The 27,794-nt window shown below is 42.6% G+C and overlaps 1 protein-coding gene across 1 annotated transcript in view; it reads right to left on the bottom strand.

The window, feature by feature from the left end:
* Window positions 1-27,794, bottom strand: part of syt3 (synaptotagmin III) — a 67,559-nt gene that overhangs the window by 19,321 nt on the left and 20,444 nt on the right. The window contains exons 4-7 of the mRNA XM_012872121.3: window positions 16,524-16,898; window positions 12,287-12,395; window positions 9,987-10,163; window positions 1,981-2,107 (exon numbers count right to left, since the gene is read on the bottom strand). Of these exons, the coding sequence (XP_012727575.2) occupies window positions 1,981-2,107; window positions 9,987-10,163; window positions 12,287-12,395; window positions 16,524-16,898 (788 nt within the window). The remainder of the gene's footprint in view (window positions 1-1,980; window positions 2,108-9,986; window positions 10,164-12,286; window positions 12,396-16,523; window positions 16,899-27,794) is intronic.

Genomic DNA, 27,794 nt, shown 5'->3' with positions numbered 1-27,794 from the left:
CAACATCTCACAGACACAGGGAGTAATTCTGGACTTCAGGGAATTTAAGGGCACCAAACGCTACACTGTGTGATCCTCCTGCTGCTCTGCTCTGCAGAACCAGAACCAGAACCAGAACCAGAACCAGACATGGAGAAGCAGCATTTAGTTCCTATGCTCCTCTGATCTGGAACAAACTCCCAGAAAACTGCAAATCAGCAGAAACTTCCTTTAAATTCAGACTGAAATCCTGCTGTTCAGAGCTGCTTTCTGCCTTAATAACAGGAACTCTGACCCACATGTTTGATGTTTATTGATGTTTTCACCTGATGCTTGTTACTGATCTCACACCGTTTCTGTGTTTATGATGTTTTAATGTAGTTCTAGGACGTAAAGCACACATATGAACTTGTCTTGGGTTGACTTGCTGTCAGGAGAACAACCTGCAGCAGGCGGTGAGGTCCGTAGAACACGGTGTTGGATCCCAGGTACCCTCACTGACGGATATTCACACCTGCAGACTCCAGAAGAAAGCCAACGCTGCTGCAACAGACGCCTGCTTTTTTTCTCCACTCCCATCTAAAGGCTCAGGACTTTAAACAACCAAATCCAACAAAAACTGTTTTTATCCCAGAGCGGTCCAGTCAATCACCCCAATCATTTAAAAACACCTTCAGGTCAGAAAGTAGTAAATATGACTGCTGCTAGCCTTTGTTTTGTTTAGTGTTTGGATATATTGTATAGAAACGTGTAATATTCAAATGAAAGCTGTTAAATTGTTTAGTATTGTATGAGACAACAGCCATAAGTTTGATGCATTGTGCTTAGACTCCTACAATAATTTAAACTAAAGATGCACCTATCCAGTTTTATTATTGATATTCAGAACCAATCAGGTCCTGCCAGCATATCGTGCCATTAGAGTGAAGACATTAGGCTCGACATAAACATCGTTAAAAAACGTTCTGCAGGCTCTTTAGCACGGTGCTTATTTAAGTCTGTGGTGTTAAATTTACCAACTTTACCGCCGACCATCACAACTTTCACGTGGCAGATGCTGCATGCTGCAGTCGGACTTGTTGGTGAATCAAGTGTGAAATGTTTCCAAAAAGCAGACTGGGCTCGGTCCGGTGTTGTTCCATCTCTGTTTGCTCATCACTGGCTGCTGTGTGTGCAAACGGAGAATTTAAGTGACTAGATCGCTCTAACTGTGTATGATATTAATAAAAAGGATGGATCTGCGTCATTAATCCGATATCTGATCCAGCTAATTAGTCAATATCTGACCCGGGCATCTCTACCTTAAACAAGGTGTAACATCAGTCTGGAAATAGACGGTGTGAGAAAATCACTGTGGTGTCTTTACGCGGACTTCCTGTGTTTTTCAGGCTCTAGTTTAAGTTAGGGGTCATACGCTTTTTATTAAAACGCTTTAAGGTGAATCACCTGCATAAAGTACCTCACAGCACTGAGCCGCTGGAAGTCCCATCTTCAGGAGAAATTATTTATTTATAGGTATTTATGTTCATTGTCCATCCTTGTTTTTATTTATTGATGTACTTATAATATATAATATAATATATACTAATATATTTACTATCAGATGTGATATTTTCTGTATGCACAAGGCTTTGGGACAGCAAGGAGTTGTATGTGAACATGCAAAATAAATTTGACCTTGATTTTGACCTTAATGTGTGTGTGGGGGGGGGGGGGGGGGGTGAAATCTCTTCCTCTCCCACATAGTTCTCTCCAGAGACTCAAGTATCTTCAAACCCCAGGAAAATGTGCCTGAAATGAGTAGCGCTGTTATCACCTGAAGCGCATTATCCTGAATAAATTGGGCCTCAGATTTGATTAGATGAGATTACGTAGTGAAACTGTGTGATTCTCCACGGGTTGTTAGAACAGAATAAAACTGGAGGGAAAGTGTTTGCTTTTCCCAGGATAACAGTCGAGTGGATGGAGGACGGAGATGAGTGTGAGGCGAGTGAGACGCACCTTTGTCTGGAATTTCTTCTTCCTGTCTGGCAGTAGGTAAATCTTCACGTACGGGTCGGAGAACCCGTTGGCGTCCTTCGCTGGCAGGTCCAGAGCTTTCAGTATCTTAACCACCAGCTGCTCCGTGCTGAGAGAAGGAGAAAAACAACAGAGGAACCAAATGAATCTCACTCTTAAACTAAGGTTTAAAGTCCGGGCTGAGAGACGCAGACAGGGTTAGCCCACACACAAACACTGAAACACCTGTGCTGAAGCCGGGCACACAAATTGGAGTGGGAGGTTCGGCGTCTCTGGAGAAGAAGAAAAGGAGCAAGAATAGCAAGTGTGTGTTTGTGTGTGCCATCTCCAGAGCTGTATCATGGCTGCAGCGTCAGCAGAGCTAAATGTGAGCTGGGTGAGCGCAGATGTACTGAGAGTTACAGAGAGTCCACGCTGAACTGAGCTCATTTATTATCTTTTACACCTCCAGTCTGCTCCACAGAGCTGTGGCTCCAGGCACTGAGGCTGGGCTCAATCTGGAGGATCTCCAGACACCAAACACGTTTAATTGACAGGAGGGATGAGCAGAGACGTATTAGCAGCACCTCGTTGTAACGCCGTGCTACAACCACAGGGGGGCGGTAATTCTGCAAGTTGTGTCCAGCTGCCAGGAAGCAGCTGAATGGCTCATATGGTATATATAAAATATATGGTTTCAAACACAACCGTCACTCTCCAGCCTAACTAGCGTGACCTTCATGCATGAAGCCGGCGTCACAGATTTAATGGTTCAGCAGTTCAATGAGTCACAATCATCTGGTTCTCATGTCACTTGGTACCAGGATGGAAATGCTGCGTGACCGTTGTCCTTTCTAAATTCACATTTAATAAAAATACACTTTAACGTACCCCAAAGTAGTAGCCTCCCCATTTACAAAATCCAATATGGCCGCCTCATGTTTGTACCTGCGTTGATAAAATGTTTATTTGTGGTCCCGATGTCATTAACTCATTAAATGAGTCACACACAAAGGGCTCTGCAACTTAATTCACATCATATGAAAGCACAAAATCCAGTCAACTCCAAGTTTCCTGGTTCAAATCCCACAGAGTACCGCTATGATCCCTGAGGACAAATGTATAGTTGCAATGACACATAAAGATGACTATTAATATATAAAAAAAATACACCTGAATAATGCCAGAAATGTTATCTACTGACATCTGGTAGATACTTGGTTTTAAAGTGATTTTGTTTTTAATGTCTAGACTTGGTTTAAGATGTTGATGAGAAGTCTAAAAGTAGCTGAGATGGACTAGAACAGAATAATAACTACGTATACCAACCCAGTCCTTTATTAAACGAGCTAACCATACATGTGTATTGTCCTCTAATGCAGAAGTCCTTAACTATGTGTGTTATTTTCACACTGTGAAACTATCATTGTCCTTTAAACACAAACTGAGTCCACTCCTCATCCTGCACAGCAGCGATGCTGTCGGCTCGTTCTGGTTGGAAATTACCAGCTTTGCTGCTCAGCTGACAGTTTTCTTGTGGCAACAAACTGAAAATTGTCTCTGCTGATATTGAAAACATCTCGCCATCTGTGCAGCTTGATTATTTAAGACACTAGATTAAAATGCATGTTTCCACTGGTTTGGCTTGGTCTGAATCCAAATGAAATATAGAGATTTAAATCAAAACCACGACTGTGTGAATGAGGTCTATGCATGTAGGAGGGCCCAAGTCCAGCCCTGCAAAGCTGCTATGCTGCAACTTCTAGATTCCTTCCTTCTGCCAAATCCAGTGAATGACTTGTTGGCAGGTCTCTGAAGCGCTGAACGACACGCAGATGAGGGAGTTCAGGTTTGTTGGAGCAGGGGTGCAGGATTCTAGCTGTCAGGCTCTGGACTGAGGTACCCTGATGTAGCTCCTGAATTGGAATCAGGTCTGTTGCTCACTGGGAACTTTTATGCAATATTTTCCTGTTCCAGATTTGGCTGATCCCTCTGTGGAGGTACGGTGGGCTGAATCCTCGTCTTTGATGCAGAGAACCTGGGTCTGGACTCCATTTGCATCAGGAGAGGGGATCTGGTGTAAAACCAGCTGTGATGACTAGCTGTGGATGAGGAAGCACTGATGACCCAGACATCCATGAACGATCCAGACAAAGATGAGAAGGACAGAGAAGGAAACACTGCAGGTGAGGAGTTTCCCCTAACCGCTGATCAAAGTCATCCCACAGCAAGAACAGCATCACCGCCGTGCAGCTCTCCATCGCTGCTGCCAGCGATCAGCCTGTGTTCCACTTTAAGACGAACACAATCACATCCTGAACCTGCAGGAACCATAAGAAGAGTCGCCTGTTTCCAGGAAAACTGGGCTGAACTCAGAATCCAACGTTCATCCAAAACCACCAGAGCCGTCTCTGGTCAGATGTTTTAAGATGCTGACCATGACAAGTTCTTCTGTCCTCCTCTTTGTGCTGCATAAAAAAGCATAGCAACATTTTCTGAGATTTAACCAGACAGTGCGGCCTTGTATTATTGTAGACGTCTCACAGAAATTAAAGCTGCACAAAAACACAATGACACAAAAAAAAGCTTGAATACCATATTTAATAGCTTATTACATTCCAAGTGCCATGAATTTAAACTTTGCAAGCCAACAATATGTTGGACAGAGTTTCTCTGCCTGCAACGCTCACAGCCAAAGATGGATTTAGTGACTGAGATGCTGACGTTGGCAAATGGGAGTTAATCCACACCGATCGTGTAATTGTGTGTTTTTCAGATATAATGCTAGCTGACATTTGGTCAAATCTAACCAATCACAACTCCCTCATGGCAACATCATTTCTCAAAGTAGAACAGAATGCTTCAGACAGACCTGCATGGGAAATGGCTGAGAGAATGAGACTCAGAAAGTTTTGGGCTGGTTTTCCATTTCCCCGAGCAGGAAACCGATGAAATTTAGAGGCGTGTTTGTTAAAAACAAGCTGCAAAAAGCTTCAGGTGGCTGATCATCACGTCTCGCCCCGTAGCCGTATAGCATTTGTCTTTCCACACAACAACATGCTTAGAGGTTGCCCACATTTGTTAGAAATTGGACAATCAGCAGCCTGGGATAAAAATAGCCTCCCAGCCTCTTCCTGCACAGTATAATTTAGGCACAAACGCAGCAGCACAGAGAATATTTCTTTGTCACGCAAACAAACATACAATAAATTCAGGCCGCCGATGATGTCTTTACATACAAACGCTTCGCCACGCGGCCGTGGCTGCATCTCACACGCCGTTAATTATGTATTTAATTACCAGATGAAGACGAGGACAGCTCGGAGGCTTTTAATCAGACCTCGTTAGGCTGTGTCTCCATGTGTTAACGAGGCTGTCAGCACTTCATTTGCTGCTGTAGGAGGACAACGTGAGCTTAAAGGCTGAGGGCAGAGCAGCGGGGCAGACGCCAGCAGCGACCCTGCAGCAGCTGCACCGTCCACAGGATACGCATGTTGACATCACGGCCACGGTGCTTACCCCCGACTCAGATAAACACGCCTCCTCTGCGTTCGGGTCACATCAAGATGACGATGAACGAGGCAAACCCCAGCCTGGCTTCAGACTCTGAGATAAATATTTCAATTTACCAGATAAATTACGGCCTGTGCCCTAAAAACAAAGAGAAAAGGCGTGACCCTGTATTTGGTTACAGGTTTAGCGGCAGGCGCGTGTCTCCTGCTATCAGAACACATGAGCCTGAATCAGACCTGGAGTTTAGAGCTGCAGAGAATACACCTATTACAGCTCAAAGAGAACCTGCCACCTTCTTCCTGGCAGACAACACGGACGGCGCGCCGTGGAAACGTGTCAGCTTTTAATGGGATTGTCAATAGAAAAGCTTTTCCCAGCAGACCTGAGCAGGACTGACATTATTGTTACAGACTGTTAACACTGCAAACGCTGGGTTTCACACATTAACATACCAGTGCTATCACAGCTTCAGCGCTGACACCCCCCCCCACCTGAGCGTCTGCGCACACATGGAGTTAGCAGCAGCATTCCCCGCGCCTCCTGGTTCCTACCTCTTCTCCTCAGTGTAACTACGGGGGACAGAAATTATCTGGTGACTTTTTAAATGAGAAAAGGGGAGACATGAATGGCTTCATGCCTTTTTTCCCCGTTAAGCTGCCTGCTAATTGTCTGCCTGTGTCCTCTGACAGTAACGCTGTCTGCTGTTGTTATGCATTGCTGGGCCTCCTGTTAAAACCAGCTCACATTTATAATTCATGAAAGAAACCGTCGCTGCTCCCTTCCTTTTTTCTGACCATCAGCACTTTCACGCTTTGCAATGTTTCAACGTGTCAGGCCGGCAGGAATGCAGAACTGCCAGCTTAGACACAACAGCCCCCCCCACAGACCCCAGCGTGCCCTTTACTCCACCCACTTAGACCCCGCTGGCACCTTCCTGCTCTCCGCTAACCACCAAATATGTCTCAGGGTAACAACCAGGTACAGTATTCACCCAACCTGGAGGATTCAGCTGAGTGACCCGCATGGTGCTAAAAACACACCAGTTATCTTTATATCAATCACATGTAATCAGGGAAATCTACCATCTCATGAGCAAAAATAAAAAGATTTCCCATCACGTTTGTATAATTCATCCCTCTTCAAAGCACTTCAGTGCTAGTCTGGGTTGTTTTAGAGCCGGATTCATAAAAATAGGGAAGAAGACACCCTCCATGGAGCCCCACCATCATGTCACAGAGGAGGGAGCCGGTTTATGCAAAGAAATGACTGTATTAGCAGCGTTTCCTCTGCAACACACTTTCTCAGTGTCATGCAAATTTAAACAACAGTCAGTACTTACAAAACATTCTTTACAATGCAGACTGACAGTTATGACCTTTATGTGGTATTACAATATGCGTCTGCAAACAGGAATAAGCAGGATTCAGAAACACCTGCTGGCAACACAGAAAGAAAAACAATAGTATTTATAAATGTCATTGCAAACAGCAAATCAAGGAGGATCTATAAATATCTGCAGGTGATACTATAGGACTCTGGTTTTTATAAATGTCATTGCAAACATGGCTGCATGGATTCACGTCTACTGCTGCTGATACCAACAGTGTCTGTACGCGTCTCTGCAACCAGGGTTTGATTTAAGCCGCATTTATAAATAAAATATTAATAAAAACATCAACAAAGCAGAATTTAAAAGTACCTGTTTTCTAAACGTAAAGACTAAGCAGCGTTTGTTAACAAAGCAAAAAACCCGAATTTTACAAATTCGGCTTAAATCAGTGATTGTGAAAGCTGATGCAATCACTAGGCAACAAGAGACGTTCAATTAAACACGATGAGATGAAGGACAACGAGTTTATGTTTTCAGACTCGCGCTGTGTTTATGTGTTAAATCTACTTCAGGAGCGTAAAATCGATTCAGTTGTTGGACTCTGTGAGTTAAAGCTGCAGCGTCTGGCTTAGAGTCGATGCTTTAGATGTGCAAAGAGAACGAACAACAGCTGAAAGCTGTCTGCTGGAGGAACGCCTCCTATGGTGCCATAACGATGCTGCAGGTTGATCACCTTAAACATGATTTTCAGTTCTTCCTAATATCACATTGAAATCAGTCAGTTTTGGTCCATATGAGGTGGAACTGCGACGCCTCGGTCTAAACTCCTCGTTAATTTACCCCCATGGTCTCCCTTTTCACCCCTCCGTCTGAGAGCAACTCGTTTTGCTGCCGTCTCTTTAAATCTAAAGAAGGCACCCCCCGACCTTCAGGTCGCAGAACGTTCCACTCAACCCCGTTCAGCCATTTTTGTAGTACGCTGGGGGACAAACATTGTGACTGCTCCTCTTGTAGCTTCAGCATCATTAAGCCCAACAGTTCACGCGTGACGTCACGAGCTACATCAGCGCTACATCAGCGCTACATCAGCGCTACATCAGCGCTACATCCGGGTCACGCTGGTAGACAAAAACAGGACTGTGTTCGTCCACCAGCGTGACAAACCGGTGAATTAGAGCGTGCTGTTAGTTTATTTTTGGGATCTAAACATGCCTACGACTCCTTTTCACAGAGTCAGCCAGAGGGTTTGCATACATTGTACTTGTACGTATATTATTATGAAATGAACATTTACATCTTGACTTAAGTATATATCCTCATTTTTTATTTATATAATAATTTAAGTAGAACAATGACTAGTGCAGAATTAAGTTGTATTTACCGGAGAGGACTGCACATTCTCTCGTAGTATGATGGCTCCCCCAGTCCATAGGGAGTGTCTGCCTGCGCTCTTTTCAATTAAATTATCCATTTCTTTCTTCTTTCTTCATCCTTCGGTAAACGACAGAAACGTACATCCAACGATTTGGAATGCCTCTCTGTGCAACCGGGAGCACAACAAGTCGTAGGCATTGCTTAGATTTTGAAAATAAACCAACTAAAAGTACGCTCTAATTCACCCGTTTTGTCATGGTAGACGAGAACATTTCTGTTTTTGTCTACCAGCGGGACCCGGATGTAGCGCTGATGTAGCTCATAAACTGGTCAATTGTAGCCGTCCAGTGGTTTCATGCTTTCGTGCTCTCTCGTCTGTACTGGCCTGCGTGTTTATAAGGCAGCTGTATGTGTCGTGGTACGGAACCCTTGGCCAGCATTTCACAGACTCGCTCCGTCCCTTCAGGCTTTTGCTGTGTGGATCTGGCAATCTGATACCATCAACCATCGACTTACTCTTAAAACGATCTTGTGATACGTTATCTAAAGAAGAAAAATACCTGGAGAATCCATCAGTTTCTTTGTTTTCGTCCGCCATTGTGTTCGCCTTTTGCCTACCGGTCCAGCGTGCATACATGAATAACCCGGATGAAAACAGTAACAATGAACTGGTCTATTCACTGGGACTACAAAACCACTCGGAGAAATAAAAACAGCGGATTGCTAAACCAGACCTCCTTGTTTAGCATCAAAAAAACATGATAGAGAACAGGGAAAACTGAATTACTTGAAAAATATGATCCAAACTGAATATAAAGATGTTGTTATAGCATCAGAATAGACTACATTCTAATTTAATGCACAACAAAATCTATTTAAGGGGTAAAAAATGAATTGTACATAGGTCCCCTTTAAGGTGGCTTTGGTCATTCAGTGATTGAGTGCTTGCAGAAATATCAATCAATGTAGAGATAAACGTCCCAGATCCTCTATAAGCTTTGATCGCTCATTGGTGTAACTAGAGAGGAGAGTTTTCTTCCCAAACTGCTTCAGTCATTTCAAACATGACACCAAGAAGAAGAAGAAGAAGCCTTTAGTCAGCAGGAAGTGCTGCGTCAACACAACTGGTGTCTGTGTGGATACTTCAAGTCTCTCACTATGTCTTTGTAGATGAGCTTCTTTTTTTATTTATCCATTAACATGATACCCTCTTCAGACCACTTCTGCTCCTTCACACATAACCCAATCAAGCCGGCACGTCGGTGCAGGCTTTCACAATCCTTTCAGGCCGCATGGAATCAAAGGCAGCAGAAAATGTGGTTGTTTTAAAACCAATGATGGCAGACCAGCCTCTCTGCCTGACCCAAATACACGGGTCAGTGCAAAATGCATGATTAACTGTTTACATCAAGCACATCTGCATTAGTCAGAACTAGTTCCAACCGAGGTTGATTTGACCAAGGGAAACGTATCAATGCTGATGGTGATGTAAGATTAGCTTTTTTAACTCACTAAATCAGCTTTTTGTTCCTTTCAAGTTGTACAACTTGAAAAGAGATCAAACTGTTAGGATGTGTAGGCTGCCTGGGTTACCAATTAGTAATACCAATTTTATTTATAAAGCACTTTAAACACCCACAGGACCAAAGTGCTATACGCAATCATAAAATACAAGTGGTCAATCATAAAACAGTTAGCAAAATGGTATATGAAATGTGTAATAAAATCAAAGAAAGCATCTGAGATTGTGTTAAAAGCCAGGGAAAAGAGAAGGGATTTAAAGTGTGCTTACTTGAAGGCGTAGCGCAGCAGGAAGCAGATCCTGCCACAGTTGTCGCCCTGTTTGCCTTCGCCCAGATCGCCTTTGGGTCTGTAGAGCTCCGGCTTGATCTGCCCGATGCAGGTAACCTGCTCCTTCTCCTCACCGTGGAAGTCAGGGCTGGAGAGCTGGTGAGTCATGGGCTTGGGTCTAAGCACACCAATAAGGAATCAGACAGAAAATACGCAGACGGGTTTCTGTGCAGCTCAGAGATTCTGCAAGGTTATTTTCTTATGCCATTTCTGCACCTCGCCTTTACACAGACCAGCATCCTAATTATTCATAAACGCACTAATGTGCTGCGGGGTAAGTTAATAAACAATGCACACAGAGCATGTAAATAAGGGCGCCCACTGACAATTCTTACATTTCATCTTATTAAGAAATAATAAAAATTATAGCGAGTTTAATAAAATCTAAGATGGAGAGCAATTCATGCTAAATTACACATCAGGACTTTATTTAGTGAAAACTAGGCCAAAATACACAATCATTGTTTGAAAGAAAACTAATTCTACGGCATGAATGTTGTGTTTGGTGTGTGGGCCGACGTTTGTTCATGCACAGCGTGGTTAAGGTCCATCGCAGCATTTTAATCACACTGAGGTCTGGATGTTTGATCGGTCAGCAGCAGGACCTCCTTTCTTTTCTCTTACACCATTTTCCTGCTGCTTTGCACGACTTATCTGTTAAACACGTATCTGTTAAACACGTATCTGTTAAACACGGATCTGTTAAACACGGATCTGTTAAACACGGATCTGTTAAACACGTATCTGTTAAACACGTATCTGTTAAACACGGAGCTTCACGTTCAGCTGTGGATGGACCTGGAGGTGCACGCTACCGACGGCGGTGGATCAACCGTGGACCAGTAACAGATACGCTTTTAGGTTTGTTCAAAAGCCTGACATGACATTTTTAAGTTTGGCTCGATTATGTTACTGTAGTGTTTATATTTGTACCTTTTTTGTTGCATATTACTCCATTTTCAAAGAGGATTGGAAGTACCTTCTTCTTAGAATCTATTTAAGCCAAAATACCTGGAAATCAGAGTTTATTCTCTATAACATTCTGTTAAAACTTTACATTTCTAACGTCAACAGCTTCATCCGTTCTCATAGTGATGTAAAAAGTATGTGACTCCATATATTTAGTTTTTGCTGATGCTGCTGCTGATGATGCATTGTCTTTTTAATTAATGTGTTTTAGCTTGTAGCAGTGTACAGAACTTTGTTTCAGTTGTTTTTAAGCACTTTATAAATAAAGATAGTGCGGTATGACGTGAAACACCTAAATGTTTCACATCATCCAACACATTTTATCTGGCAAATTCAACCCGAGTTATTAGAAAAGGATGATTTCAAATAATGATTTCATTTATAAAGGGAAAATAAGCTATCCAAACCTACCGGGTCTTTTGTGTAAACGCTCCATAATAAGCTGTAATTAGGTTTAATCACTTTGTTTCCCATCTGTTCTTGAGTTTCTTCAGATCAGGGAGTGACATGTTACTTTTTGAGCTCTCATAACCTCCTTCATGCAATCAGTCAGGCTCTATTTGAGTAATTTTGGCCGTAATAAAACCAGGATGTTGTCAGTGAGACTGAATGGAATAAAGAAATCAGAGTTTAGTCCAAATTTAATAAGGGAGGCAAGTAGTTTCTAGTTTGTGTTGGGAGGATTTATTTCTACTAATAAATAATACGATCATTTTAAAACGACTTTCTGTATGAACCTATCTTTAATATTAAAAACACACATTGTTTGTAAGGGCGCACTTTTGCTGCCTCAATGTGGACATTTTAGAGAACAGTGGTTGTTTCTCTTTACATTAAACAGAATCCCTTCAATCATTCTGGAATCATTTCTTAGTTTCGCTTTGTGTGCATCTTGTTTGCTTCCAGGACCTGTCAGTTGGACTTTCTGCCCAGATTTTGCTGAGCATTACACCCTAAAAATCTTTTTTAATGTCGTCTGTCCAGAGGACATCGATCAAATCAGGTTTTTTTTTTTTTGGATGCCACTTTGCAAACTCAAGCACTTTCTCTGAACATTGCAGAGTCTGACCTCAGGGTGAACCTGCCGGGGCGTCCACAGCTGAGAAGATTGACAGTTTTATGCTGGTTCTAATGTGTTTATGCAAAACATTGATGCTCAGAACATTTTTATTCCATTAGTTTATATGGAGTTATGTTTATCTTTAAACAATTTGCATGCAAAGACCAGATTTGATTGAGTAAAGTGCTGCAGCGGTGATCAGAAACACTGACCGTGGGGTGACCTGCTGCTGGGAATGGGCGTTGGGCAGCTCTTTATTGGGATGGGCTCCTCCCTCTGAGTTGGGGACATCCGGCGACGTCTGACTCAGCTTCAGAGTCCCTAGCAAAGCAGAAACAGGCCCATCTCTCTTAGTTAACGCTGCCACCGCTTCAGCTGCAACAATATGGTAAAAAGACTGATGTGCTGGTCGATGACGGCCGTCTGACTGACTTTGTGCAGACAGAAAAAGGGGCATGCTGAGCTGGTAAAGGCAAGACTGCCACCTCACTTAGCTCTGTAAATAATGAACAACGTTCAGCAGCAGTGCAGAGCCGCAAAAGCTGCATAAAAAAAATCTGCTCAAAAATCTAATCAGAGAATCAGCTACACTTTTAGTCTCAGCTTTGTTCTCTTAAAACGATTATTGGATTATTGTAGAGCTTTGCTGATTGTTTACTTATGACCGGCTACATAATTATCTTTCTGATCATGTTAACATATACATATTTCATTCTAATCACCTTCATTTTCCTGATGATTCATATGATATTAAGACACCAAAAAAGTAAAAATGACTCAGCATCTGTTTGTTGTTTCCTTCTGAGGGCTTTGAAGGACCAGCAGCGCCCTCCAGGCATTTTGGCACCCTACGCTAAATCTGTACAAAACCCCTCAGATTAATTCATCTGCTGAAGCAGAGCCATCACAAATAACCTTTCATTTCAGCACATTAAAATTATTTTTTTGATTCCTACAAAATAAACACAAGTTAGAGCAGAGGAAAAAGTGATGGAAATAAAAAAAGGAGCTTTCAGGCCGGAGCTGAAACACGATCTGGGTGACCGCTGCAGCTAACGCTATCAGGGAGAGAGGGAGAGAGGAAGAAGGGCACTTGGTGTTTCTTCTGGAAGGAAAGGTGGCAAGAAGACTTGGTGGTGGAACGAGGAAGGGCAGCAGTGTGTTCAGAGAAAGCTCCGCTAAGAAGAAGTGGGACAACAAAGACTGAAGAGAGTCGGCGGGGTTACAGAGAGATGCAGAAAAGTGAAGGTAGCGGTAACTAAGGCCAAACAAGGAGCGTACAGAGATTTATAGGACATGTTCCACTGTGAGGGACAGAAGGACTTAGACAGGCAGAGATGGTGAGGATGCTCAGCAGATTAATGTGATTAAGGATGGAGACGGAAATGCTCCGACAGCTGCAACAAGTGTGGTAGGAAGATGGAAGGAGTGGATGAATGAGGAAATAGCGTCTATTTGATCCATTGTATATATGAAGATTCACTGTATATAACTGAATGCACCTTCCCTACTCTGCACCTTCTTGTATGAGCCGATGTGACGAGTAAATTTCTCCATTGTGAGATCAATAAAGACTATCTTATCTTATCTCTTATCTTATAACGGGTCAGGAAGTGGCAAAGATAAGGATGAAGTAAGGAAAATAGAGAAAAGGATGAAGGGAGGAAAGGCAGTTGGTCTGGATGATCTACCTGTGAAGGTATGGAAGAGTTTTTGACTAGACTGTTCAATGAGATCTTAGAGAGCGAGAAGACGGAGGAGGAGTGTGCTGGTACCAATTTTCCAGAACAAGGGAGATCTTTATCCCTCAACTACTGAGGAATAAAGTTGATGAGTCAAGCAATTAAGTTGTGAGAAAGAGTAGTGAAAGCTAGACTGAGATCAAAAGTAACAATCTATGAGCAGCAGGATGGCTGTATGCCAAGAAAAAGTAGCTCAGATGCAGAATCTGCTTTGACAACGTTGATGGAGAAGAACAGAGAAGGTGACAGAAGGTGAGAGCTGCGTTGAGTTTTATTAGATGTGGCCCAGAGAGCAGCTGTGGTAGAGTATGAGGAAGTCTGGAGTAGCAGAGGAGTACGTTGGAGCGCTGCAGGACGTGTGAGAGCTGTAAGACAGCGGTGAGGTGTGCTGTAGGCGTGACTGAGGAGTTCACAGTGGAAGTGGGACTGCATCCAGCATGGGCTCTGAGCCCCCCCCCCGTCTGCTGTGGTGATGGACAGGTTGACAGATGAGGTTAGACATGATCTCCATGAGGTGAGATCTTTGCAGATGACATTGTGATCTGCAGTGAGAGCAGGGGACAGGTGGAAGAACATCTAGAGAGACGAAGGTGTGACCTGGACAGGAGAGGAATGAAGGTTAGGGGGGGTGAAAAAGAGGTGAAGGAATGGAACGGGCGGAGAAAAGTGTGAGGATCAGTGCATGAAAGGTGTAGAAGACGGTGGTGAGAGCAGCGATGGTGGTTAGAGACACTGAGGAGGAGACAGAGGCAGAGCTGGAGGCAGAGCTGGAGGCAGCAGGGATGAAGATGCTGAGGTTCTCTTTGGGAGTAATGAGGATGGAGAGGATCAGGAATGAGTCCATCAGAGGGGCGGCTCATGTCAGATGTTTTGCAGATGAAGCCGGAGAGGCCAGACTGAGGTGGTTTGGACGTGCACAGAGGAGGAATAGTGAGTACACTGGCAGAAGGATGCTGAGGAGGACCTGCCAAGGAGGATACTGATGGATGGAGTGACAGAGAACATGGAGGTAGGTGGTGTGAGAGGAAGATGCAGCAGAAAGGGTCAGATGGAGGAATATCACCAGAGAACATGTTATTCAACTAGATGAGTGTTGATCTTCATAAGATAATGATAGCTACAGGAGAAAGATTAATGACCTAAACTTCCCCAGATCTGCAGTCCAAACGATACTTAATAAAAAAAATGACTTGAACTATGACCAACAGGGCTGTATGAGGCTTAGATTTAACTTTGGAAAACCCTCCAAAGATCACTGTTAGAGAACTGTAGCAAAGAGCATCATCGCGTGGTCCCCGAGTCTCCATAGCAACCATGATGCTGTCTCCATGCCAACTGGCTGTCTGGTCGTTTTCTAATTCAAACATGTGAAGTTTACTAAAGGCTGATGTGATTTTAAGATCAACTGCAGGCTTTGGTCAGCTGAGACTGAGCTTAAGGTGAAAAACACTCCGCCCTGTCCTGAGCACTTAATGTTTTAAATGTTTTAAAATATAAAGATACACTGTTAAATACTAGCTTTAGCAGTTTTTCCTAAGCATTTTCATGCAAGAAATGTATAACATTTCCCAAAAGTATGTTGAACACTAGCTGTTTTTTTTTACAATCTTTCCTATAGAAAATTAAATGAAAGTTTTGAATTTAAGAACAATGTAACATTGTTGGTCTTTTATTTAAAAATGTAAACTAATTTCATTATTGAAAGCAAGCTGCTTTGTTTTGAAGAGTCGTGTTGCTATTGGGGAGCTGAACATATTCCTTTTGGTTCTCAGGTTTATAAAGGCTGCTGTCTCATGTTCAAGTGTTAAAGTAAAGATGAATAAAAGCAGATTGCATCAGTTGTTAAGTACAGTAGAAGATGTCTGATGGTGTGGGTCAATGGGGAGACTGATGGAGGGCTAAGCATCATCAACTCTTAAAAAGACCACATTTAAGTAAAACTCTCAGGTCTTTGTTAGAAATCTAAAAACGGGATAATGGTCCAAAATATAAGGTAAATCAACAAAGTTTGGCTCTTTAGACAGAACGCTAATTAACAGATGTAATAATCAAAAATATTTATGCTATAAAGATTGTGATACACAAAGGAAAGCGCTGTTGATAAAATCTAAATATTGGTATTTGATCATTTTCTGTTGTTTCTTCTTGAACTTCATATGATGAACTAACGGTCTGGGTCACAGGGGACTGAATGACCTAAATCAGGCAAAAGTTTAAATTAAAATACATTAAAAGGTTGACCCTTCTGTTGCAATTAAAGTTTTAAGCATTTTTACCCTTTTTTAAGTGTGGAGCTCTAACTGAACACGTTACAGGACTTATTCTATGCAAAAACACAAAAGTGCTTAAACTGGTTAAAAACACAACCTAATAACACATTTTTTATTTCTACATCTTTATTTCAGTCTTAGATCACTAGAAGAACTGATGAGAGGGTCAGTGTTGAACTCATTTCTTTACATTTTTCTGCCTGATTTGTTCGTATCTTGATCAATAATTTACCAGAAAGTCTTTAAAAGTTTATTTTTTTTATTTTTGCTTCCTTGGTCAGATTTAAAAAAAAATATTCAGTCAGCTTTCTGACCTTTTTTTTAAAGAAATATGATTTTTAACAAAGAAAGGAGTCCAATAAAGGACCCTATAGTTGGTATAGTCAACGAGGCATCGCCCAGTTCTGGGGTAAAGTGTGTATAAAGTCATTTCTCACCAGCGTTGTTGGGGTAGGAGTCCATGTCCAGGTAGGAGTGCTCCTGGGTCTCCCCCCCAACCACCCCTCCGCCCTCCCCCCTCTCCAGCCCCACCATGTCAGAGAAGTGGGGGTGTCCCTGCTGCCCCAGCGAGGGGTAAAGCGAGGATGACGACTGGCCCTCCTTCCTCTGCAGCAGCGGGGGTAAAAGGGACGGGCCCTGGGCCCCTCCCAGCCCGGCGGTTCCGGGCAGCAGCCCCGACGTCAGGCTCAGCCCGCCGCCCTCCTTGTCCCGCCATGGCAGCCAGCACAGCTTCCAGGAGACGAAGAGGGAGACAGAGAGGAGAACGATACCGCAGAACGTCACGATGACCGACAGCAGGCTGACAGAGATTTCTGCAGAAGGAGAAATAAAAAAAACACAAAGATGGAGGGGAAAAGTGAAAACCGGAGAACATGAAGCTTAAACTTTGGTTTTACAGAATCAAATCATCTCCAGGTGAACAACTAAAACAACGTCCAGCTCACGCTGATGGGAGTATTTGTTTTAAACCCGACACAAACCATACCTCTGGTGAGGAGTTAGTGTTCTGCAACGATCGTGATTCACCGTAGGAGAGGAATAAATGCCTGTAACGTTGTAAAGCCAGAATGATGAGGCAGGATTTGTCATCTTAGATCCTAAACTGCTTTGTTCGTCTCCCTGGTGCGTCTGACGGATCTACAACGCCCGCGTGAATGTCACCAACATCAGTAAAAAACAGCAACCTCGTCTCCCGGCGCCCGCTATTAACACGTCATGCATGTGGCAAACAAATAAACAGTAAACACCACAAATGCACCATTAGCACAATATCTACAAATCACACATCAGGCCGCGGCGGAGGGAAGCTGCTGCGAGCGTAAAGTGTAATTTGCAGCCATTCTCTGAAGCTTTTATCCAGCATTTAAATCCTGAGCTGGAAATGGGGGCAGATTTCCCGAGGAAGGAGAAATGAGACGAGGCGGGAGGAGGCCATGATGAGGGAGGCAATTAATTAAAAAAAAAAAAAAAACACACCCACAGTGATGTCATCCTGCATTTCTTCACAGTTATGAGCCTTTTAATCTCTGACAGGTTAAGGGGAGGCAGGAGGAGAATGACTCACTGGAACTGAAAAGCTGGACAGAATAAAAGTGCAGGACCGCTGCAATAAAAGCCTCCATCAAAGAAAGCATTCTTATGAAGAAATAGAATCATTTTCCTGTCAATCGTGTATATTAAAATTATTAAAGTTACCTAAATTCTAATCATTAAACAGTGGCTTGGACTTGGGATGGGTTTTTGTAGACTGATTGGACCAGACACAAAGTCACATGATGTTTATGGGGGCACTTTAACGCTTCAAAAGCTTCTTTATGGTTCTTAATGTTGTCTTGGGTAACTGCTAAAAAAACACCTGGGCTGTCAATCAAACATTGGTTCCTGAAGCTAACATGGGAGAACAGACTTCCTTTGTTTGTGGGAAGATGGAAGTGCAGTATCACCCGCCCCCCCCTCCCTTGACATTCTGTAAGGGGCCGGTCAGTCTATTAAAGATGTATTTGGGTTGTGTAGCGCAGACAACAGCTTACAACCGCGTGGAATAGACTTCAGGTTATAATACATGAGCTGTATGATAAAGCTGTATTTGTTGTCTCCCTTTGGAATTCCAGTTGTAATAAATACGTGTTTATTTAAAGTGTTTTGTCTCTGATAATTGTTTTCTTCCCTTGCTACCAAATGTCTGAACGGTGTGAGACGGGCCGTGGAATGAAACAGGAAGAACTAACGGCCGTCACTGACAGCACGCAGCTCCAATCAGAAGTTTACATACGCCCAACATGAATATGAATGTCATACTGATTTATGACTTATTATGATATATTTGGTTAGGTTCCAACAAGTTGCACCTTGACCACACCATATTTGTAGCCTATCAATGAGCAACTGGATCATGCCGGGTATTTTAATGACCTTCCTTCCCAGAATTGGAAGATTTCCCGTAAAGTATCAGCCAAACATTTTCAGTGAGACTGAGGTCCAGGGTTTGGAAGGGCAGTCCGTTAGCTTGATGCTAGCCTGCTGGATTAGTTCCAGATCCAGTTTAGATGTGTGTCTTTGGTTGTCCCATAGTGACCCCCAATTGTGTCTAAATTCAGACATCTAAACGTTTGTGCAGTGCAGGCCTACAACATATCTTAATAATTATTCTTCTTATGTTGTAAATACTGCTGGTGTGCCTGAGTTTCCCCAATGCGGCAGAATAACGGCTCTTTTTATTGTGTTCTAACACGATGCCGCCACCACCGCACTGAACAATGGATACCGTGTTGTTTGTTGAAAGCAAATTAATCTGTAAACATTCAAATTCAGTCCGAGTTATAATGCAGTGCATTCAAGTTTTCTCATGCTAACCGGCAAAGGAACGATTGCATCAAGTCACTGACTTTGCAGCAATCCCTTACTGAGCATGCATGTGGCAACAATGGAAAGGGAAGCTCCCTTTGAGCTAGAATAAACCTACAGAAAAACACAGAAGCTCTGATTCAGGGGTACTTTCTGTATTTAAGAAAAAGTAGCTCCATTAGACCTTTTAGCTAGTTTTTAAATGGAAAGGATGAAGAAAGGACACTGAGGCTGGTCGCAACCAGGTGTAGCTTCTATAAAGATACAACAAGAAGGTATTATGAAGTGTTAACTTTGTGAATGCATATGGATCCCACACTCTTCAGATTTCTATTTGTGAGAGATTTTTACGTTTGTGGTTGTAACGTGACAAAATGTGAAACTTTGGGAAGGCATCATTAGCTTCTGACTGCAGCTGTAATAGCAAACATGTGCTTTCCAACTCCAGCACATGTTTGGGCCCTTAAAAATGTTACATGAATATTTATAGATAAATAGACTAAATATACAATGAATATTTATTCTTATCCCGGACCATTTGAAGTCTTTTTATAAATAGCACATTTGAGTCTGATGACTGTCTTGACAAAAAAAGGACCAATCAGAGCTCACACTGAGTTGAGTCCCAGAGCTCTGAACATGAATATGCATAGATGGTGAGTAGACCAAGAAGACTCATTACAAAGATCTGCAGACTGTGCATGCCTGGCCCGTCCACCCGGAGGCTTGGCACTAAAAACTGCAGCTTTGCCCTCTTGGGTTGCTTCCAGACCACGAGACCACAGATTAGTGATGCTTAACCGAGAAAATGTGTTCTAAATTGTTCTTCTGTGAGCATCACAGGACAGGCAAAGCAAACCGGCACAAACGAAGCCATTTTATACGTGATAACGGCATAAAAACGGCAAAACAAGCCAATGGTTCCATTTCCACCCATCATTCCTCGCTGTCTTTTCCTTCAGCATCTGCTTCTTTGTTCGTCACCCCTTCCTCCTCTCCTCCGCTCTCTCGCTCTCCTGTTGGTGAATTATTCATCAGTCTGTGTATGTCATTAATCAGCACTTGTTCAAAAGATATGATTGGAGTGCGGAGAAGGTGGGGGGGGGAAGAGAACACGGCGAGGGGAAGCAGAGATAAGGAAGCAAAGAGAAATCAGGGTGGTGGAAAAATGAAGAGCAGGACGGGTCCAGGTGGAGGAGGGCAGGAAAAGACGGACTGGAACACGTGTTGAAACTGACACATAAGCTGAGAAGGCTGATTCCACGGAGGAGGAAGGCTGTGGCACGCGTGAAAGAGCGGATCCATAACGGGCAATAATAGGAGGAGGAGGAGGAACAGTGGAAACACAGATGAAGGAACCTGACAATGATTTAGAGGAAAACACCTGAAGAGCGGGAGCGCTTCAGAACGTGAAAGGTTAAAGCATTGATCTAAAGGAGGAGGGGGGGGGAATAAAAGGAGTAGGTTGTGTCGGGCTGGGAGATGAGTGTGCACTGATAAGACGCTGCTGTGATCAAACGTCTGCAGCGACTGTCAGGGGCAAAAACCCGCTCCCCTCCGTTTGTCTGTCTTTAGGCCAGTCGCTGTAGCGCAGCAGCCACTGATCCTGCCACAGATCCGTCACTAATCCACAAAGCATGAAGAGCCAGTCAGCAGGAGGCCGCCTTGGTAGCCGGCCTCTCACGCTCTCCATGAAGCGCGGCTCAGGCTGCCTGTCAGTCAGCCGCTGACGCAACCCCCGCCGGGACGCGTACAATGCGCTACATCAAACGCGTCTCCGCTGCTTACACAAGCCCTTCGCTGACAGCTTTCAGCAGCCGCCGGCCTCCGAGGGATCGGACGCTTCCATCAGCAAACGCAGGACCATCACGCCTCGTAAAGCGGGGAGCTCAACACCTAAAACTGAGGCCTGAGATTTCTGCACACAGTCATCAGAAGCCCAGGAGGTACGCTAGCCAATCCAGGCTAATCCACGGCTAACCACAGATCCATGCTAATCAGGGTAGCACATCCAAACGTCCCGTGGGAACGCGCACACAATACCGAGTCAGCAGTTTACCAAGAAGTGCTCAGATTGGTTTACATGCGTCTCTGTTATGATCACTGCAATGATACTGAGTAATCTGATACTGCACGATGAGGAAACTGTGGGCTTATGGAGTTCTATATTAAAAGAACGGTCGTCATGAAACATGCATGATGTTAGCGATGTTGCCTTGCAGGGAAAGTTCCTCAGCCTTTCTGCATGGAGTTTGTTTTCCCAGTGCATCTATAGGTTCTCTCTGGGTACTCCTGCTTCCTCACACAACCCAGAAACATGATTGTCAGGTTAACTTGCTACTGGAATATTCCAGTTTATAGAGACAAACATATTTTGTGTTTTTAGCTGCTAGTTAGCCAATTGCGGTATTCCCACAAGACAAACGGTTCCTAACTTTTTTCTTTTATCGAACCTGGATTCATTTTGGAGTTCCACAAATTCTGCCACACAAATGATTTACCAGTAGTGGAGCCTTCTCAGCGCTGGCCACAGGCTTATGGGCCCTAGACAGAATATAATCTGGGACCCTCTCCAGGTGTTGTGTGGGGCCCTGAATAGCGTTTTATCACAGAATCCGTGGAGGCCACGTTTAATTGGCTGAGCTTAAAAGCAATCAGGGATAATTGGTTGTTACTGCATTTGTGAACAAACTGAGCCTGTGTCTCATTGATTGTGCTCATAAAGTCAGATTGTAACTATGGTAACACAATCATCAAACAATTCAAATCTGCTTTAACTGTTCCTATTCCTGTAAATATTAAATGTAAATACTAAAACAATCTTAACTCTCCCAGGTCTAAGGCTATTGGGACAAATTTCCATCTGGACTTTGTTTTTAAATGAATTGTGGTGTTATAACACCATCTTAACAGTTTCAGCTGATGGATAAGTTGAATAGTCATAGCATGCCAAATGTGGAGTGCTCATAAGACTGTAATAAAATATATAGAACCACAAATACAAAGAAACGTTTCAGGCAGAATATATCCACACAAAGTTTTATTGATCAAACATCAATGAAAAAGCTGCTGAAATATGATCTACATGGTCTACCTGAACATTGTACAGTTTTTTGCATTTGTAGCATATCTACTAATATGTTCATTCTCCAGAAACGAAAAAAAAGTCTCTGCCTGATGCTGATGGTAGTTAAAAGACAGAAAAATGTTCCCATCTGCTGTCAGGCATGGGGGGACATCACAAAAATGCTTTTCCAGGGTGTGGACTGCTGCTTCTTATGCTTCTGTATTAGTTGACCGGTTCAGCGAATACTTTTACGAAGTCAAGTAAATCTATCCAGTAAATGTATCCCAATCTGTGCAATTATGCACACCAAACTATGATAAAGGACCGTTGTTTTGCTGATTTAATCTCATTTATAGCCTTTTATAGCATCTGACAAATGCATGCTAGCCTGTCCAGTTGAAGCGAGCTACTATCTTTTCGTCTAATACTGTCTGGTTTATGCATTCTGCGCTCTGATTGGAGGTTTATGTATTCTGCGCTCTGATTGGAGGTTTATGCATTCTGCGCTCTGATTGGAGGTTTATGTATTCTGCGCTCTGATTGGAGGACCATGCAGCGCGTCACCAAGACGCGTGCTCCCTTCAGACGCTGATTTTCACCCTATCATTACCCGGGTTGGAGAGGGCAATGATAGGGATGATAGGCAAACAGATATGTTGGTGGTATCAGCTGAAAGGCTAAGATCTGACATTTTGGATGCAAACAGTAAGTTAGTGGCTTCTATGGATCAAAAGATACAGGAGAAGATTTACAACATACTCTGGGAAGTCGTATACGACCTCAAAGACCTCGAAGGATGAATTTATCACTGTTGAAACCATCAAATCAAATTCAATAATATTCTCATCCCCAATAAAACAAATATACACATTTTTACATCTATAGACTGTGTTCATATTAAAGCTTTCATGAGAGGCACCTACTGGTTTGGGCTCAGTTCTCCTGTGTCCCTTCATCAGAACACATCATAGCACCAATAACCGCTTTATGATCAATGTTCAAACCTTTATACATTACAAATGACCATCATTACAAATAATCTATCCTTACTGATGCCATCACAACTCACCTACTTCCTGTCTTACTTCACAATAAGAGTTGCATATTTAGATGCAGAGATTCAGGCTTAAAGTAAGTTACTGGAACTGAAGTATCTGAGTTTTCCAGTGCAGCACTAGCCCATGAAGCTGCACTCTCAGACAAAGATTTATTCCTCCATCCATCATCTATACCCCGCTGATCCATTTAGGGTCGCAGGTGCAACGCCCGTCTCCGGCAGCCATTGGGTGAGAGGCGAGGTTCACTCTGGACAGATCACCGTTCCATCACAGGATAAACAATTGTGCACACACACTCATACCGGCAATTTAGAGTAACCAGCTAACTGTCTAGGGATTCAAACCCAGGACCTTCTTGCTGCACAACAACGGTGCTACCTTCTATATCCTGACTAATCCCTAAGGCTAATGCAGCCCCTGAATAAAACCCCAAGAGATAAATGCTTTTATGAATATGTGGAGTCTCTTGCAGAGGGGTGTTCAGCCCTCTGATTGGACTAAACAATACAACAGATACAAAAACACGCGACTCATCACAAGAAAGCTAGATCCTCAGGTTACGACTCATATGCACCTTAAAGCAGATTTTAGCTGTAAAGGACAGATGGGTAGATACCCCAGATACAAGCGTCTGAAATGAGATTCCTCCAGAGGGTGGCTGGGCTCAGCCTTAGAGATAGAGAGGGGGAGCTGCTGCTTCTCCGCATTGAAAGGGGGGGGGGGGGGGGGGGTTTAAGACAATTTTTCTGCCATATCCCACTGGGAAGACCCAGAACTCGCTGGAGGGACTCTATATTCCTCTGATCCCCTGAGAATGAGCTACAGGATGCTGCTAGAGGGACGTCTGGGTTTTTGTTCTCCTGGATCTGTTGCAGATTAGTAGAAGACAATGAATGGAGGGGATGGATGGAAGCTAGGTGGCCTCCAGAATAAGTAAAAGAAATCATCTACATTGAAATGCCAAACAACACTAATCAAGTGTCAACAAGTCAAACACCTCACATATTTGCCTTAAACCCAACATTCCCGATCCAAGAAGAGAAATGAAGAAGCCTTTCGAACTACAGCTGAAAAGTCTTCAAGAACCTCAGGTTGGCTTTGTGATCTACTGAGAGGCTAAAAATCAACACTAACAACTGCAGAGGCAGCGAAAAACATCGTTGGTTATGGTGGAGCACAAAGTTAACGTGAACCAGTACAACAAACACAGTGAGCGTGATTACTGGGACAAGGATCAGTCTAATTATAGGGATGTGGTGCAGCTGTGAGGACCTGAGCCACTGACAGCACAACTATCCTCAAAGGCAGGAAGGACAACATGTCAGGCTCTGTCCATGCGAAAATCATTTCTAAAAAGTTGCTCATGAACAACAATCGAGTCTAGAAATGTCTCCAGAAAATGTAGCAAATGTCTACAGAAACAACCGACAGGTCCCAAAATGTTGCAGTAATTATGCCAGGACCGTAGGTGGTGCTGTGACCCCGCCGTGGAAATAAAACATGCATGGCAAAAAACAGAGACGGAGCAGTGGAGCATGACGATTACAGAATGGGGCGAGGTTGGAAACACACATTTCCAGATATACTTCAGTAATGGCATATCCACGCTAATAATAATAAAAAAAAACGCACAAAAGGAGTATCAGTTATGAAAATTATTTAAACTGTTAATAATCAATGGAAACATCTCTTTTGACTTTACAGCAATCCGACTGGTCTAATAATTGTTAGTTTCCTTGAGTTAAATAATTATTTACAGTGGCTTGCTAAAGTATTCACACCCTTTGAAGTTTTCTACTTAATGTCACATTACAACTCCAAACATAAAATATTTTATTGGGCTTTTATGTGAATGACAAATACGAAAGTGGTATATAATTGTCAAGTAGAAAGAAAATCATACACAACTTCTTGTTTTGTTTATTGGTTTTTAAGAAAAAAAAAATAATATTAATTAAAAGGGCATTGTGTAAAAGTATTGAGCCCCGCTGAGTGAATCCTTTGTGGAAGCAGCTTCTGCTGCGGTTCCAGCTGTCAGTCTTTCAGGCGTTGTCTCCACCAGCTTTGCTCGTCTAGACACGCATTTTTGTCCATTCTTCTTTGTAAAACAGCTCAAGCTCAGTCAGATTAGATGGAGAACGTTTGTGAACAGAAGCTTTCAGATGTTGCCACAGAGTCTCCACTGGGTTTAGGTCTGGACTTTGACTAGGCCGTTATAACACATGAATATTGCAGCCCAGGCTTCATGTTTAGGGCCGTTGTCCTGCTGGAAGGTGAAGCTCCGCCCCAGTCTCACCTCTTTTGCCAACTACTACAGGTTTTATTCAAAGACTAACCTGTATTTGGCTCCTTCCATCCTCCATCAACTCTGACCATCTTCCCTGTCCCTGCTGAAGACAAGCAGCCCCACAGCATGATGCTGCCACCACCATGTTTTTAGTGCAGAGATCAGATCACACACAGGTGGCCTCTGTTCAGTCATTAGCAATCATCAGGAAAAAAAAAAAAGTAATCATCAGGAAACTTCTGAAGGACATTGGTCGCACTCAGAGAAAACGGGGTTGAATACTTTTGCAAGCCACACTTTTCAGTTTTTTATTTGTCAATTATTTTTTAAATCATGTATAATTTTCTTTCTACTTCACATTTTTATACAACTTTGCGTTGGTCTTTCACATAAGATTCTAGCAAAATATCTTTATGTTTGTGGTTGTAATCTCACAAAATGTGCAAAAGTTCAACAATTTTGCAATCCAACTGTATCTTTGCTGATGAGCTCCAAGTCTATGAGGTTGGATAGCCTCCTTTCCATCACCCTAATCTTTCTCCCTGTACATATTCACAATCAGATTCAAGCCGGGAATCTGAAACGTTAACATTTCCTCTAGTCATAAGACAGATGTTGGCAAAATTAAAAAAGATGACTTTAAACCGAAATCTGCCAGGGGTGTGAATAATTTTGGCTTCTCTGTATAGATAAATAACAATCTCTGGATCCCTTAGGGCATCTTAAAAGAAATGCAATGACTCTAACCGTCACCATTTCAATATACAACATGAATATTTCATGATTTGTTTTTCTGAGTCCTCATAACTTCAAACAATCCTGAAACAGGGGTGCTCAGAGATCCTCTGCGTTGTCATTATTGCCAATCACCAGTTACTCTGTGATGTATTGTGATATGTTAATGCTGATAATAATTTAAATAAAAAGCAGAGGGTAAACATCCTATTTCTGGAGTCAGATACTGGTTTTCCCCCAAAGACTGCAAAGGTGTCCGTTAAGATTCATTATTCCCCTCCAAGGACGCTGCATCTGTGCTTTCTGTGAAAACACTGCGCAGGAAACAAAAGCTACATTCATAAAGTGGAAAATGTATTTGTTTACATTCAAATCAGCCCAGAGAGGTGACCTTTAAATGCATTTTGAAACGTCTTGAGCAAACTGTGCGCCCAGAAGGAAAGCTGTTTATTTTCCAGGAGATGGTTGATGTGTGTCGATGCCTCCTCCTCCACCATGACCGTGGAATCAGGTTTTCATGGTCAGACGTTTAAGTCGAGCTTAATCCCCAAATAACCACGGCGGAGCAGAAGCAAACTCTGACATGAAGCATGAAGAGGAGTGTTTGATTCAACCATTCCCTTTTTTATGGCACAAAACGTGAGTAAACACTTTTTATATATAAAGCATTACTCATTTTATTTAGAATGATAGTTTGGTAACCAAGGAGCCTCTTTAATGTCCAAACAGAGTCAAACTTCCTGGTTGATGAAAATAATAATAATAAGCCCAGTTATAGAAGCATATGCACATCAGTGAAAGTTCACTGCTCATAAAAGGCAGTTCTACATTTAAAAAAAATTTACTCATTCATGACCACAGATAAGAAACCAAATATACACTATTTCACATTCATTTAACAGTTTTTCACAAGATTTTATCTGCATGAATAATTTGTTAAATAATAACAAATAATTTGGTAAATGATGTCATTTGTCAGTGAGCATAATAGGGATGCCAGCATTTCCATCCTGGTCTCTGTCAGCTTATTAATATCTGCTAAGTTCCCTCTTGTTCTCTGTGTTCACATGAAATATATTTTAAAATGACTGTCATCTTATTTGGGTTTATATAATCCAAAGTAACACAGACTATAGAACAGCAGTTTGGAGAAGAAAACTCCATAATTGGAATTGTTACACTCTGTTAATAATAACCCAAATATACCTGGACGTTCGTTGAGACATCCAGGCCCAAAAGTCTAAACTTTTGTTTTTGCAAAACTTATTTTTGCAGATTTTTTTGCAATTAATATGAATCATAAAGTAAAGCTCCCCCCTCCCACACCTGTTGCTGGGAGCTGCATTAAGCTCCGGGTCATGGCTGAATGTTTTCCCTCGCACATTGTTCCTCCTCGTAAATCAGTCTCAAGTCTCAAAAGAAAAACTCAAAAGATAAAAAAAAATGATTTTAAAGACATTTCTAAACAACTGTACGTAAATGATGGTCATTCAGAGCGTCACAACTTGCTAAGGTCTGGATAAAGCTGTCCACAATGAACAGAGTTTAAAATCTCTCTCAGAGGTTCCTGACTAACAAAGACGCCTCTGCTTCAAATCTCACATCCTTAGAATCCAGTAAAAAGATTGTGCTGTTGGTTCACAATGACAATAAATATATTTATAAGGGGAAAGTAAGAACATTTCCCTCAGCTCAAGCATGGTGGTGGCAGCATCAT

This window comes from Fundulus heteroclitus, chromosome 16, assembly GCF_011125445.2.
Source record: "Fundulus heteroclitus isolate FHET01 chromosome 16, MU-UCD_Fhet_4.1, whole genome shotgun sequence".
NCBI lineage: Eukaryota > Metazoa > Chordata > Actinopteri > Cyprinodontiformes > Fundulidae > Fundulus > Fundulus heteroclitus.
This window is presented reverse-complemented; position numbering and strand designations above follow the sequence as displayed.